We start from the raw sequence: 14001 nt of genomic DNA, 5'->3' as shown, positions 1-14001 counted from the left end.
AGAACCTGTAGATTTGAGTAGACGGGTCATGGAGAATACTTGGGGATAGATCCAATAATCTGCAGTTAACTCAAGATGCTCTTATTCCAGCAGAAACCACAAGCCGATGAGAAGAAAGCGAAGATTGAAGGTCAGTACACAGGAACAGATATGGATCAGAGAGAGATGTAAGGAAAGGGAGAGACAGGAGTATATGGGGGGTGGGGTGTCTGAGGCAGGCAGGCAAGGTGTTACACAGGTATGTTGATAGGGAGTTTGAGAGAGGAGCAGAGAAAGGGTAGGAGAGAGGTTGAGAGGAATTCTGAAAAGGGGTCAAGACAGTGGGGATAAATGGAGGAGCAGGGTTTGGGGGAGGTCAGAGGGAGGAGCAGAGAAGGGGGTCAGAGACAGAAGAAAATAGGCAGTTAGAAAGATAAACAGAGAAGGGGATAACAGAGAGGGGGATCAGAGAGAGAGAGAGAGAGAGGAGCAGACGGGGTCAGAGAGGAATTTTTTCCTTGGTAGACTGGATTTAATCAGGTGTCCTGCCTGTTTATTAAGGAATATGTCAGTAGAATGCTGTGAAAAAAAGTAGATTGTTTTTTCCCCCCAATAAATTCTATTTAGAGTTGTGTTTAATGTCTTCTTTGTCAGAGGCAACACTTTCTTCAGCCTCACCAGCACATACCCCTGTACCAACAGCCGCATCACCTCCACCCCCACCCCCACCTTCTTCTGCTGTATCGCCACCGGTACCTATAGAGATTCAGCCAGTACCCAGCTCAGAAGCCGAGGCTGCAGCTCCAGACAAAGGGTATGAAACCAAGACCTTCAGCATACCACAGTATGCCCGGGGGCCGGAGAGGGTTTTTACAGTTGTTTTAGGCCCACATTTATATAGATATATAGAGACAGACAGACAGACTTTCTTTGCATTGATCTATCTTCCCTCATCTTTTTCATTCCTGCAGATCAGGAGCTGGGGTTCTGACCTGGCTCATGCAGGGTCTGGGGAAGGTGGTGCCCCAGCCAGAGATCTCCGTCGGAGTCCCTAAAAAAGTAGAGGTGAGTCTCTTGCACTAGCGGCAATAAAGTAGGTGGCAAGGTTGTACTGTATCTAAATATTTTATTAAAGCATTGGGCGGTTTGGGGTACAAGAGGGGAAGGATGAAAGGGGGTGTGGGAATCCAATACAGATGATCCCCTTCAGTACCTAAACAGATCCTAATTTATTTATGGTACTGCTAGGATGAATTGTGTTGAGATTGATCACCAGTTTGGGCTTCTTCTGCTGCTCTGGACCATTTTTGGTAAGCCCTCATCTGAACTACGTTTGGTTCTGGAGGCCATATCTCCAGAAGGACATAAATAAAGTGGAGATTGTGCAAAGAAGGGCCACTAAAATGGTGCATGGCATGTTCTTCATCATACAACTTCTAAGAAAAGACTAAGGACCTTCACATGTAGAGCTTGGAGGAGAGAAGGGAGAGGGGGAACATGATTAAAACATTCAAATATATCAATAGTTTGAAGGAGGGGCAGAAGGGAAGCGTATCAACGCCCGCCCACCAAACAAGCAAGTTCTCAATGCACGTAACCAGCGGCGAATTTCTAAATTTGCCGCCCCCTGGGCACTTGCCTTTGTCTGCCGCCTCCTTGGTGCTGCCCTCCTGCTCCTTTGGAATCCCGGCGTCCGATGACACCGTGACGTCGCCAATGTGACATCGCGCGACGAGACGCCGTGTGACCTCACGTTGGGGACGTCCGCAGCGTCATTTGACGCCGGGATTCCAAAGGAGCGCGGCAGAGAGGAGGCAGCCGACACAGGCAAGTAGCTTCCCATTAGGTCTGATAGGCCCAAGAACGCGGCAAAATTATATGGGGGCGGAAATCCCATGGTTCCGTAATGCCGCCTTGTGCATTGCCAGATCATAGGGCAGAGAAAGTGGTTAACTTGTCATCAACTACTTTTAACTCTTTCACTGACTGAGCGGCCTGCAGCACAGGTTCAGGGGTTTAAGGCTGACTGGATCTGCCACAGGAGGTGGGGACAATTAATCATTTATAGCACCGGGAATGTTAGCGAGTCTGAAATGCATTGAAATTCATTACTGGTTGTGTTTATTTTATAGGAGGAGAAGCCCAAAGAGGAAGAACAGCCTCCACCAGGTGAGTACTTACCAGCAGGTTAAGGATGCACCGGGGTCCATGCTCTCCACAAGGTAAAGTGATGTCCTAGAGATCTTCAGCAGGGGATGGTTTCGTTCGACTCTGCCTGGACTCTAAGGGACTTATTCTATGTCGGTTTTTGCCCATTGAAATCAGTGGGGGACTTTGGCCCAAAATGGCCCGATTGGCCTCCTTGGTGGATAATGAATAAGCCCTTCAGCAAGCGAACGAGCCCATGCAATGGACTGTGAGTCTTTATCGTGAACGATCTCTAGAAGGAGATGGGTGAAGGAGAGCTCTGCAGATATCTAGCAGTGTAGGGGTTAATAGCAGTTGGTTTTGGTATTTGGTATTACCTGGGCTATTTTCGAATCTAGAAATCCCACAGTTCCTGAGAAACCTGCATTGTTAAACCTGCCGGAGGGGCCAATTCCCCAAAGCTACGCAGCTACTACATCACGGGGCGTGAAGGGGGCCGGAACCCATGGTATAGTAGCTATGCTCCAGGGCATTTAAAGGGTTAAATGCACTTTTTTTTTGTTCTCTTTCGGGAAATCAAAGTGAGCCTCTCTCCCGCGGACCAATAGGAAGCTGTGACATCATCAGGGCGTCTCGTTGCTGCTTTTTATTTGATGACCCCGGCCTACATCTTGATTTTTTTTTTTTGTTTAACTGAATTAAGGTATCAAAAAAGGTAAATTTCTTGGGAACTGAGGGGTCACTGGAGTTGAAAATAGCACATTTCAGCTCTGAAGGCCCCCCCCCCCGCCCCCCCGATTCTCATTAGGAATAACAAATGAAAAACCACCTTGAGGGGATTGCTGCTTTAACCTGTGGTACTTGTATGTAGGACTGCAAGCGTTGATGCGATGATCTGCTTCTAACAGGGGAGGTGTGCAATGTTCTGCAGGTCTGACACAATGTTATTTCTTTGCAGTAACCGGGAAGGATTCCAAGGGCAGGTAAGAAGCAGAATACCTGGGACTAAGGGACATAACCCGTAGAGAGAAAGAGGAAACCATTAATACATACAGGGAGTATGGAAGGGAGCCACAGGAAGAGGAACCATTCAGCATACTGGGGTAGAGAGGGGCTATTGAGTGCGCAGAGTGAGATATAGGCCCTTATTCTGTAAACTGCCACAGAAAGCCACATTTACTGCAATGGGGCATTCTGTGCGGTAGCACTGGGTCTGCAGTTTTCAGAATAAGGCCCATTGACCCATATTATCTAAATAGTGCTATTCCACAAGACTCCTGGTGCTGGAACCCCCCTGCTAGCCCATACAGTAAGTGAGGCAGCAATGTGCTGGTAGGTTTCATGTAATATAGCACTGCTTAGTAAGTATGGGCCACAATGATAAGAGAGCTGAGGACCAATGAGAATAGAGAGTTTATACCCGTGTACACCAGCACCCCCTACGGGAGCTCAGCGTCTCCGGAGCTGAAATTAACGCAGCTCAGTTGCAAAACCCCCCGCCTCCCCCCCTGCTTCAGCCCAGTGATAAAAAAATAAATGCAAAATAAAAAAGTGCAACCCGTGTTGCTGCTTTAATTCTGTTTCTCTGTTTGTTTGTAAAGTGATAAGGAGCCGCCATTATCCCACGGAACTATTTATTTATTTAACGGAGTGCCAGATACAGATAGAAGCGTTTTCATTTGTCACAGGAATCAATTCAAAGTAAAAATGTAACTTTTAAAGATGATTTACTATTGAAGCAAAGGACATTGAAATGTTGTTAAATAAATGACCAGCTATGTGGGACCGCCTATTTACTGAAATCTACTGAATACATTTGTGCTGTGCATTTTATTTTTTACTGTATCCTGCATTGTATTGTATACTCCCCCTCTGTGCAACTTCTTCCAGTAATAAAGAGCTTGTCGTACTCTAATTAGATTCATACACTAATTCAGCACTCGAGGTGTAGAAGTCTGGAGCGGAGTTATTCTACACTTAGAAATGTTTTTATTATCTGTTTAGATACAATATAGGTTATTGGGGTCATGGCGTATAGATATACTTATAACATAACGGTCATATGTTTTAGATATGTTATTGGGGTCTCATATAGGTTATACCTGTTATTGCGATCTCGTATAGTCTATGGATATATTATTGGGGTCATGTTTTAGATATGTTATTGGGGTCTCGTATAGGCTATAGATATATTATTGGAGTCATGTTTTAGATATGTTATTGGGGTCATATGTTTTAGATATGTTATTGGGATCTCGTATAGGCTATAGATATGTTATTGGGGTTGTATAGGTTATTGGGGTATATCCCACATCTTATTTCCAAGCTAACCCAGTACAATTTATTTTCTGTGTCTCCGTCGCGATATGAAACTGCTGCAGCGCTGATACTGGGTATGTTACAGTCAGTTTTACATACACTTATCCTGTATACCTGCACGTGACCCCTCGCCCATTTCCTGCCAGAAGTCCCTGCCATGCTTTGCTAAGTATGTGCTCTCTCTCCTTCTCTTGGAACCCAGTCAGCTGTAAGAGAGAGCCCACCAGCTCTACCTCCTTTCCTCCCCCCAACTGCATCTGGGATAGTTTCCGGGCTCCCAGAGTCACGTGGGATGCTGCTCCCATGCTGCTTGTGAGTCTGGAGGATCCTGACTCTTTTTGGGCCCCCCCCCGTCCTGAGCTGGGACCCCCGGGACGTGCCCGTGCATCCCGGGCGGTAGTTACTCCACTTCCTACAGTGTGATCGAGCGCTGAGCGCATACAGCCCCTAAAAAAACAAGCAGGGGCCCTTATGACGGTATATGTTATAAAAGCCTCTGGGGTGATACTTCTCTTGACGAACGGGCCCTAAAGGGGTTAATTACAGAAATGTGGTGCAAAAATAATTTATTCAATCACAGTTATTATTCCCGAACCATTCCTAATAATTACATAACTGCTTTATGGAGTTTCTTGTGGATACTTAAATAGGGACCTTAATGTAAAAAAAAACTTTTCTGCTTCACAAAATCCTCCAGATATCAAATGGCATAAGCCTGTGTGGCTACCAACACCTGGCTCAGTGACCCTAGTAAAATCCTTAAAAGCCCATTTTTTTGGAGGGGGGGGGGACACATCCAGGCTCGCCGCACCTGACCCAGACCATAGACCGCCTCCCCCACTCAACCACCATTGGGCCAACCAGCCATTAATCCTGTTGGTCTCCCTGACCAGCTCATTATTTGTTTTTATTTGATAACACGTTACCGGACAATAACCTAAGCAATAACACATATAGGGTTGGATTTGTACCGGTTTGGTATTCCCCTGCTCCTCAAAACCATCCTACATTAACCCTCTCCTAACACCCACATTACTCACAGGCCAAAAGAATGGGGGGGTCGGGGGAGGGAGAGAACTCAGGCTCCTGTCATGCTGCCACCCCCCTTTTATAATTTTGTGTGTCAGTGAGTGCTGCTCGGAGTGTGTGTGTGTGAGAGGGAGTGTGCGTGTGCTCGTGCTTATAGTGCCTTTATATAGAGTGGATATGTGTAGTTACCGCTGGTCGCCTGGTCTTTGGCTGGTAGGATACATTTGCCCCCAGTTGTTTGCCATCTGGCCACTGCATTTGGTGCAGGTCTCCAGGATACGGCTCAAACCCATTGGTCAGTTTCAATTTCCCACGCTCCCAAAGGCTGCCCTTAGACGCTATCACCACACACAACGGATTGTACAGTCGAGCACCCGGATTGGCTCAGCGGAGGATAGGTCACACCTGATTGGTTGGCACCTGGTTCTCCATGATTTCAGATGGAGGCCGGGAAACTGTGAAAGCCGATGCTGATCAGAGCTCCACAGTTGTTCATGATTGGTCTCGGTGACTAGAGACCAACTGGAAAACTGAACTGTGGGCCAAGAGCGGTTATCCCGAGTTACTAGGATCCCTGAATGGACGCAGCAAGGCAGCATGCTGGATAAGTTAGCTCCTGCAGAGCCTAGCATGCTAGGAGTCCCCTATAGCCCGTGTTAGTGATAAGCTATTGCCCTGTGTTGCTCCCGGTTGACTCCGGACAGAATAAACCTGCTTTAACTCTCTCGTTCTGCCTGGTGTTGGCGGTCCCTGTTTAAAAGTCTAGTCTACCGTGACACTTATTTCAGGTGGTAGTAGTGGGATCGCCAGACTTGGGGCTGAAATATTTGCGGGTATTTCAGCACTGTGATGGTCCCGACATTGAGAAAGCAGAACCGAGAGTTATAGGAGCACCGAGCACAAGCAATAGCTTTCCTGCCCTCAGTCTTGTCGACAGTGAGTCTAAATGCGATGGCTGCCAGATACCGTAACTGGTCCTCAGGTGCCTGGAGAAGGGCTCAACTAAGCCGAAGTCCTCCACGAGTTACTGACTTATGAGGAGGAAGTGCATGAGGCATTTGTAGAGCCAGGCGCAGGCAGCGCCTCAGCTCACGCATCCCCCTGTTTGGCTCCTGCACATTCACCCAGCACAGAGTAAGTTACCCTGACACCTCTTGAGACTGCAACGATGCTCCGGAACATGTTTGCAGTCCTGGGACCTAATCTTTTGGAGGAAGAGAGAAGGATGGCTCTGTAGTGTATCAGTGCCCGCCAAATTCCTTCTCCCAGCAGATCCACCCCCATTGAGGCCACCTCCAGCAGTCGGAACTCAGCTGCAAACCAAGCCCCCCGACTGACCTACTTCAACTTCCCCAAGAACAGTTCCTGCTCTACTGTCTTCCAAAGATCCAAGAATGGGTCCTGGACCACAAGCTGGCGACATCCCAGTGTGCAGCTGAAATGACGAATAATTTTGTTGCAGCCCGTAGACGACTAATACCCACCTATGGCCGGTGACAGTAAGGTACCCAGCCGCCGGCCCGCTTGCTTGATACTGGGGTGATCATGACATTGGTCCACCCTGATCTCATTGCTCCAGGGGATATTTTACATGACCAGCATATCGATGTAAAAATGGCAGATGGCGCCCCATGCAACATCCCGTTGGCCCATATGTTCCTCGATTTGGGGAGCAGGCCGAGGATACAGGAAGGTGGGAGTACTGCAAGGGCTCGACAACAGAATTCTGTTGGCTAATGAAAATGGGCGGCATCTATGTTCTATGCCGCCTTCCTCACCAGAAGCCAAACTCGAGCCGCCACCAGCCAGGAGTTATTATTCAGTAGTGTTGTCTGATTGAGTTTGGGTTTATTTTTGCATCACCCCGAAACGCTGCCCCCCCTATTTTTCCCTTTCTTGTGCTTTCTCAACTTAATTATTTCATTCTTTGACATATTCCTAGTATTTGATTGTTATTACATGGTCCTTGAGTGCTGGGAACACCCCCCCCCCTTTCTCCTTGATACTTGGGAGGAATAAGTTCCCTCGTGCACCCTTGATCCAATTTTTCCGTTTCAGAGTGCTGTCTATCCCCATATCACCATATCTGTCTACACACGTGTGTTGTGATGTACAGTAACATGTTATGTAGATTAGTGGTTACATATAGTGTAAAATAAGATGTGATGTAATGTCATTGTATACAGTACTGTAGTTGTGATGTAATATTTTGTGTAGAGTAGTGGTGTTGTATAGTTGTGATATAACGACATTTCCTTTTATGGTTGTGATGTAACATGCTGCATTGTGTAGTTGTTATGTTGTATCTTGTGTATTGTTGGTGTGACAGGTTGTAGTGTTTTTAGTTGTGATCCAACATGTTCTGTTGTTCCTGCAGGGTTATGAGCTGGATTACTCAAGGTCTGGAGAAGGTCATTCCCCAACCAACAAAGCAGGTAAGCTCCATGCAATGTAAACTACAATCAGCACAAAATGCACAGTGCATTGTATGCTACCAATAGCAAGGTATGCGTCATATATACTAAAAATTATGCACAAAAGCAAAAACATCAAATTAGATATAAAAAATAAATAAAAAGATAACTATATAAGTAATATGTCATATGGATTTTTATTTACAATAAAGGTATATAGGGACCTTGATAGCTAATTAAGCTGTAGCACACATTGGGGCCCATCATAAGACATCCAGCTGCTGCTTGTTGGACTTGAGATCCAGTTTTCTTGGGACCGTAGCTTGTAAAGAAATTTTAAAACAAAAACGAGCCCAAAACCAGGGATAGGTAATCAAGTATTTACTATATAAAAAAAATAAATAAGATATCAAGTCACAATTAAAATTAGTATATAGATCACATATTCCTCCACACAATAGCCCGGGTTCCCTCTGTTCAGAAAGGTAGAGCTGATGTGATGTCACCGCGCTTCAAACGGCCCATCGCATGATTTTCCAACACGGAGACTCCCGACTCGTTTTATGTACAATACACTTCCTCGGGGGTTGAATGTCTTATTGGATGTACAGTTATGGAATTTCTCCTATTTTGGACTTTTATGTTTGTGATTTTTTTTCTTCTTTTGGTTCCATTCCTTTCTTTTTCTATCCCTTTTGATCATTTTTTATAAATTAGTGTCAGGAAGTTTCTGGCCCGCTTTTTTCCGTGTGTATATAATATATGGGACTCAGGATACAGAATGATATTGAACTCCTGAGGAAGAGCATTGTACACAAAACGCGTCGGGATTGTATTTTTTTATTTTTTTTACCTTGTAAGCTTTCGTATTCGGAAGTCACGCAGTGACATCAAACATTACCTGTTCTGAACGAGGGAGCCCGGACCATCCTGTGGACGATTACAGGATCTAATACTGAGTAGATATTGTTTTCATTTTTTTTGTATAATATATGATTACTAATCTCCAGTTTTGCATTTGTTTCTACGTTTATAATCTTTACCCATCAGTCACATTGACCCACCCTGATCCCAAGTAAAATGAGAGGTTATTATTTAAAGCTGAACACTTTCCCCTAAATTTCTTCCTAATTTAGTGTTTTTAATGTGGACCAGGGTCCCCTTGAACAGGCCCACGTAATTGTTGCCACTGGGAAACCTCTAGATCAGATGCTATAGACTGGCAAATCCTAGAATGAATGCTGTCAATGCTGGATTACCAGGTGTCATTCCAAGTTCCCTTCATTTTATCGCCTGGCTGGTATGATGCAGTGGCGCAGCTAGACATTCGCGGGCCCCCGGGCAAAAAAATGCAGGGCCCCATTCATATTAATACTGACTGCAATGTTTTCTCCCTCCCCCCCCCATCCTCTATCTCATCATCCCTCCTCGTCATCATTATAATCTCTCCCCCTCCTACTCATCATCTCTCCCCCTCCTCATCTCTCCCCCTGCTCATCTCTCCCCTTCCTCATCATCTCTCTCCCTCCCATCCTCGCTCTCTCCCCATCCTTGTGCTCTCCCTCTCCCCATCCTCGCTCTCCCCCATCCTCGCTCTCTCCCTCTCCCCATCCTCGCTCTCCCCCTCCCCCATCCTCGCTCTCTCCCCCCACATACTCCCCCAATCCTCAATCTTCCCTCTCCACCCAATCCTCTCCTTTCTATCCACTCTCCTCCCTCTCCCCCCAATCACTATCTCTCACCTCCCTTCCCCCTTCATCTATCTCTCCTCTACCCCCCATCCTCTCTCTGTACCCCCCATCCTCTCCTCCCCGCCCCCCCTTTCTCCCCCCCCCTCTTTCTCGCCTCCTCCCCCCACACCCCTCCTCCCTATCCTCCCCATCCTCTTTCTTCTCCCTCCCATATATACACACACCAAACAAGCAACATTAGTGTAACACACACAAACCATATACAAATACACATTTATATTCAATATATTTAAAAAAAACCTCAATATACAACATATACATGCACATAAAGGGAGTTACTGCTGTACAGTATATGCAGTTCTGCATTCTAGCAGCAGAGGGGGCAATACCACAACACACACACATTTACCCCACTGCGGATTAGGTTATCATGGTGCATATCCAACACCAGGCACATACTGTACTAGAAAATACTGGCAGAATCCCAAGCGTAAAAATGACAATGAATTATTCAGCTTTAAATAAAGAAGTTGGTTAAAAAATGCATTTTCCCCTCCGAGATAGCATTCCAGCCCGATTCCCAATCAGTTCATAATTAATATATGCAGTTCCTAAAAAAAAAATGAATAATAAAAGGTGACAGAACTATGGAGTTATTTCATATATGTGCGTTCTATAGGGATTATTCATTAAAGCGCAATAGTGCAGATCGGGTGCTACTGGGAACTCCCATGTAAGTCTATAGTTTTCGTGCAATAGTTCCCGTTCTGCACCGTTGCACTTAATAAATAACCCTCTATAGCCACACATTATGGATTCATTTACAAAATGTTTTCTAGGCCAAAATTCTCACCTCGTGTATGACAGGAAAACTAAGACTCGGACATTTAGGCACGGTTCTTGATCAGATGTGTATATACGCACACAGAAACGCACGAACACAGACAGGCGGCTGTATCACTGCATATTCTGATGTGTTCTGGTCTTTCTGGCAGGATTCACCGACTGTCACTCTTTGCCCAGTGCAAGAAAGTAAGTGACTAGTGTGAGAGGAGGACTGGTGATATAATGGGTGCAGCGTGTGTGTGTGTGTCCTGTGGGTGCAGGGTCTGTGTGTGTCCCGAGGGTGCAGGGTCTGTGTGTATCCCGAGGGTGCAGGGCCTGTGTGTGAGTCCTGAGGGTGCAGGGCCCATGTGTGTCCTGAGGGTGCAGGGCCTGTGTGTGTGTATCCCGAGGGTGCAGGGCCTGTGTGTGTGTGTATCCCGAGGGTGCAGGGCTTGTGTGTGTGTATCCCGAGGGTGCAGGGCCTGTGTGTGTGTATCCCGAGGGTGCAGGGCCTGTGTGTGTGTATCCCGAGGGTGCAGGGCCTGTGTGTGTGTATCCCGAGGGTGCAGGGCCTGTGTGTGTGTATCCCGAGGGTGCAGGGCCTGTGTGTGTGTATCCCGAGGGTGCAGGGCCTGTGTGTGTGTATCCCGAGGGTGCAGGGCCTGTGTGTGTGTGTCCGGAAGGTGCAGGGTCTCTGTGTGTGTCTGAACAGCGAATTCTGTCGCACATACAGGCCAACTCAGACCATTTACTTGGGCGATTCACAAATACTTAGTTGAAACATATACCGTACCTATATAGCGCTTATTGCAGCTGTTTTGTATGGGTCCTTCACCTAAGGAAAAATGGCTGTGCCAATTGTACTTCTTCCTGCAAGTGTTAGAGCAGAGGATAGCTACACTGTGTGACTCATGCTATCATTGGTTGAAGATCAATACCTTCAGCTAATTAGGAGCAGATCCCAACGTATCACATACTACATAAAAACTGAAAAGTAGATTGGATAATAATATAAATAACAGCGATAAGCGTTTTTTTTTTATCGCCCCTCTTATTGCATGTGCATGTGTCTATACAAATAGATATCATACAAGGGTTGTGTAAAAATGCCTTCACATGAGGTTCTCACTTGAATGTAAGCGCCTCTATCCCGCTCTAAAAGAGGAACTAAATTGTTCCTACAGATGTGGCCAATGTTATTGCGGTGTTATTTAGAGCGCTAAATTTGGACATAGATAACGCTCCAGCTGGAAAAGCAGCCCTTGTATTAAATCAGCCGCGTCTTACCCATCTTTTCCACCAACCCGGGTTGAAAAATTCAGATCTCTTTTTCTCCAATCAGGACCAAGTCAAAATAAAGCACATCACAGAAAACACTTTGACGCAAAAACCTCATGCAAATGCTATTTCTTTAAACATGTTATTGATTTGTATTCTTTTAGTAGGGATCTTTTTGAATACGGTGAAACTTGTCGTCGTCCCCTACAAACGGTCTTCACAGTTTTAATCAGTTTTACACTGATTTTATTTTCACGTTAATAAAACCGACCCCATCATCTCCTGAGGTTGTAGGATTCCTGTCCACTAAATATGCATAAGGTCAATGGGGGTTGTTTACCAAAAGTCTTCCCGGTGCAACACGTGGGCAAAATTGGTGCAAAAAAAACAACTGCACCATATCCAAAAGAGGTCACATTGAAAGCAGTGTGATAAATCTGGTGCTATTATTTGCACCAGTTTTGCAGCCGGGAGACTTTAGTGAATAGAGCGGAGATGTGTCACCAGTAGGTAATAGGGCAGATGGGGCAGCAGGTTCTCTATTAATTGTTTTCTCTTCTCCTTTGTTTCAGGGGGGAGTGGGGTTTAAACCCCTGAAACAAATGGAAAAAGAAGACATCGGAGTCCCCTCCTCCCGCCCCCCCCCCCCCCAAGCTCAGGCAGAGCCCCCCGCCCCTCAGAGGTCACCTTCCTTATAGCCTACAGAACAATCGGCTTCTTTAATGAGCCCCCCCCCCCCCCTGCAGTTCTGACTGCTCCTCCCAGATCAAATCTCCGGGGACCTCCCCATTGTGATTACTGTACCAAGCTATTATTTGTAACTGTTGCCAGTACATACAAAGATATATATGCGGGGGTCGACCAATTGGAAACGGCATTATCATCTCACGATCATGTCAGGGCTTTCTATTGGCCACCAGAGTGAGGCTGCCCACTGTGGTCATCTTGTTTCTCCACGAATGTCTGGAAGGGAATATCCCTGCAGCAGAGCGTGCTGCTATCCAGCTCCCGGGGTGTTGTTTATTGTACAGGAAGTTCCAGGTTCTGTAAAGGACACTAATGTAACTTTCTGTAGGTGGCAGAAAAATACAGGGCCATATTTACTAAGCAGTCTTCTGCCATAAGATCTTTTGGGGCTGGAAAAACCTTACAGCCCGTTCATTTCAGTGTGCTGTAAGGCCAGGACCATCGTAGAACACGCTAGGTTCCGCGATCCTCGGCGCAGTGCTCGCCAGCAGCAGGAGAGATTTCCTGTCTTGCAGGCAGACGCGACGGGGAGGCGTGGTGGGGGGGGGGCTTGGGGGGGGGGGGGTGGGGGGTTAGAGAGAGCACGGCCGTGACGTCACAGAGCTGGTTCGCTCTCATAGGTCAATCTGCTCACGTGACCCAGCCGTCGCACGGGAAATACAAACCTGTTTGAAGCGTGAAGCGCCGATCTCCCCGTAGCGTGTGCGCACTATGCACAAATTAATTGTCGTCCTAGTGTTTGTTTTGGCGCGTGCTATGTAGCTCGCGTCGTCTCCTGCACTATGGACGTAGCCTACGGTGTTTTGTATTTAGGTATGTATATCTATTTATATAGCGCCCACTTTACAAAAGCAATAAAGTACAGGGAATTATAATACAATAAGCGCAAACAACGTCAGGCAATAGGAAAAGAAATCCCTGCCCTGGAGAGCTTACAATCTAAGTGGTATGTTGGGAGAGTTACAGAGACAGCAGGTGAGGGAATAAGTAGATGGCAGTGCTTGGCAGGAGTGACTGTGGGACAGTAGCCAGGAGTCCAGGCTATTGGGACGCTTCATTTAAAATGTGGGTTTTCAAGTTTGTTTTGAAGGTGGGGAGAGAAGGTGCTTTGGCGTATAGTGAGTGTGAGGGAGTTCCACAGGTAAGGGGCAGGGAGGGAATGGTTTTAAGCCAAGCGAGAGCAGCAGAGGTGAAAGGGGTGGAGAGGAGACAGTTATGGTTAGAGCCCCGGAGACCAGCAGGGGCACAGCGAGAGATCACAGCTGATATGTAGGAAGTAGCAGATGAGGGGAGAGCCTTGAAGGTAAGGAGGAGAACTTTGTGGGTGATCTGAAACTTGATGGGAAGCCAGGACAGCGATTTAAGGAGGGGAGGAACAGAGACTGTTTGGGGAGAAAGTGAAATTATTCTAGCAGCAGAATTTTGGATAGATTGCAGGGGAGAAAGTTGTAAGGAAGGCCTGCTAGCAGTATGTTACAATAATCCAGGCAGGAAAGGATAAGGGCGTGCATTAGAGGTTTAGCAGTAGATTGACAGGAAAGGCCGGATCTTGGCAATATTACAGAAGAAGA

At 46.5% G+C, this 14001-nt stretch overlaps 1 protein-coding gene across 1 annotated transcript in view; it reads left to right on the top strand.

Moving 5' to 3' along the window:
• Nucleotides 1-14001, top strand: part of CNGB1 (cyclic nucleotide gated channel subunit beta 1) — a 90899-nt gene that overhangs the window by 15129 nt on the left and 61769 nt on the right. The window contains exons 9-16 of the mRNA XM_075576538.1: nucleotides 91-130; nucleotides 634-793; nucleotides 951-1044; nucleotides 2112-2148; nucleotides 3086-3110; nucleotides 4509-4520; nucleotides 7853-7910; nucleotides 10576-10612. Coding sequence (XP_075432653.1) covers nucleotides 91-130; nucleotides 634-793; nucleotides 951-1044; nucleotides 2112-2148; nucleotides 3086-3110; nucleotides 4509-4520; nucleotides 7853-7910; nucleotides 10576-10612 — 463 coding nt within the window. The remainder of the gene's footprint in view (nucleotides 1-90; nucleotides 131-633; nucleotides 794-950; nucleotides 1045-2111; nucleotides 2149-3085; nucleotides 3111-4508; nucleotides 4521-7852; nucleotides 7911-10575; nucleotides 10613-14001) is intronic.

This window comes from Ascaphus truei, chromosome 19, assembly GCF_040206685.1.
Source record: "Ascaphus truei isolate aAscTru1 chromosome 19, aAscTru1.hap1, whole genome shotgun sequence".
Lineage (NCBI taxonomy): Eukaryota > Metazoa > Chordata > Amphibia > Anura > Ascaphidae > Ascaphus > Ascaphus truei.
This window is presented reverse-complemented; position numbering and strand designations above follow the sequence as displayed.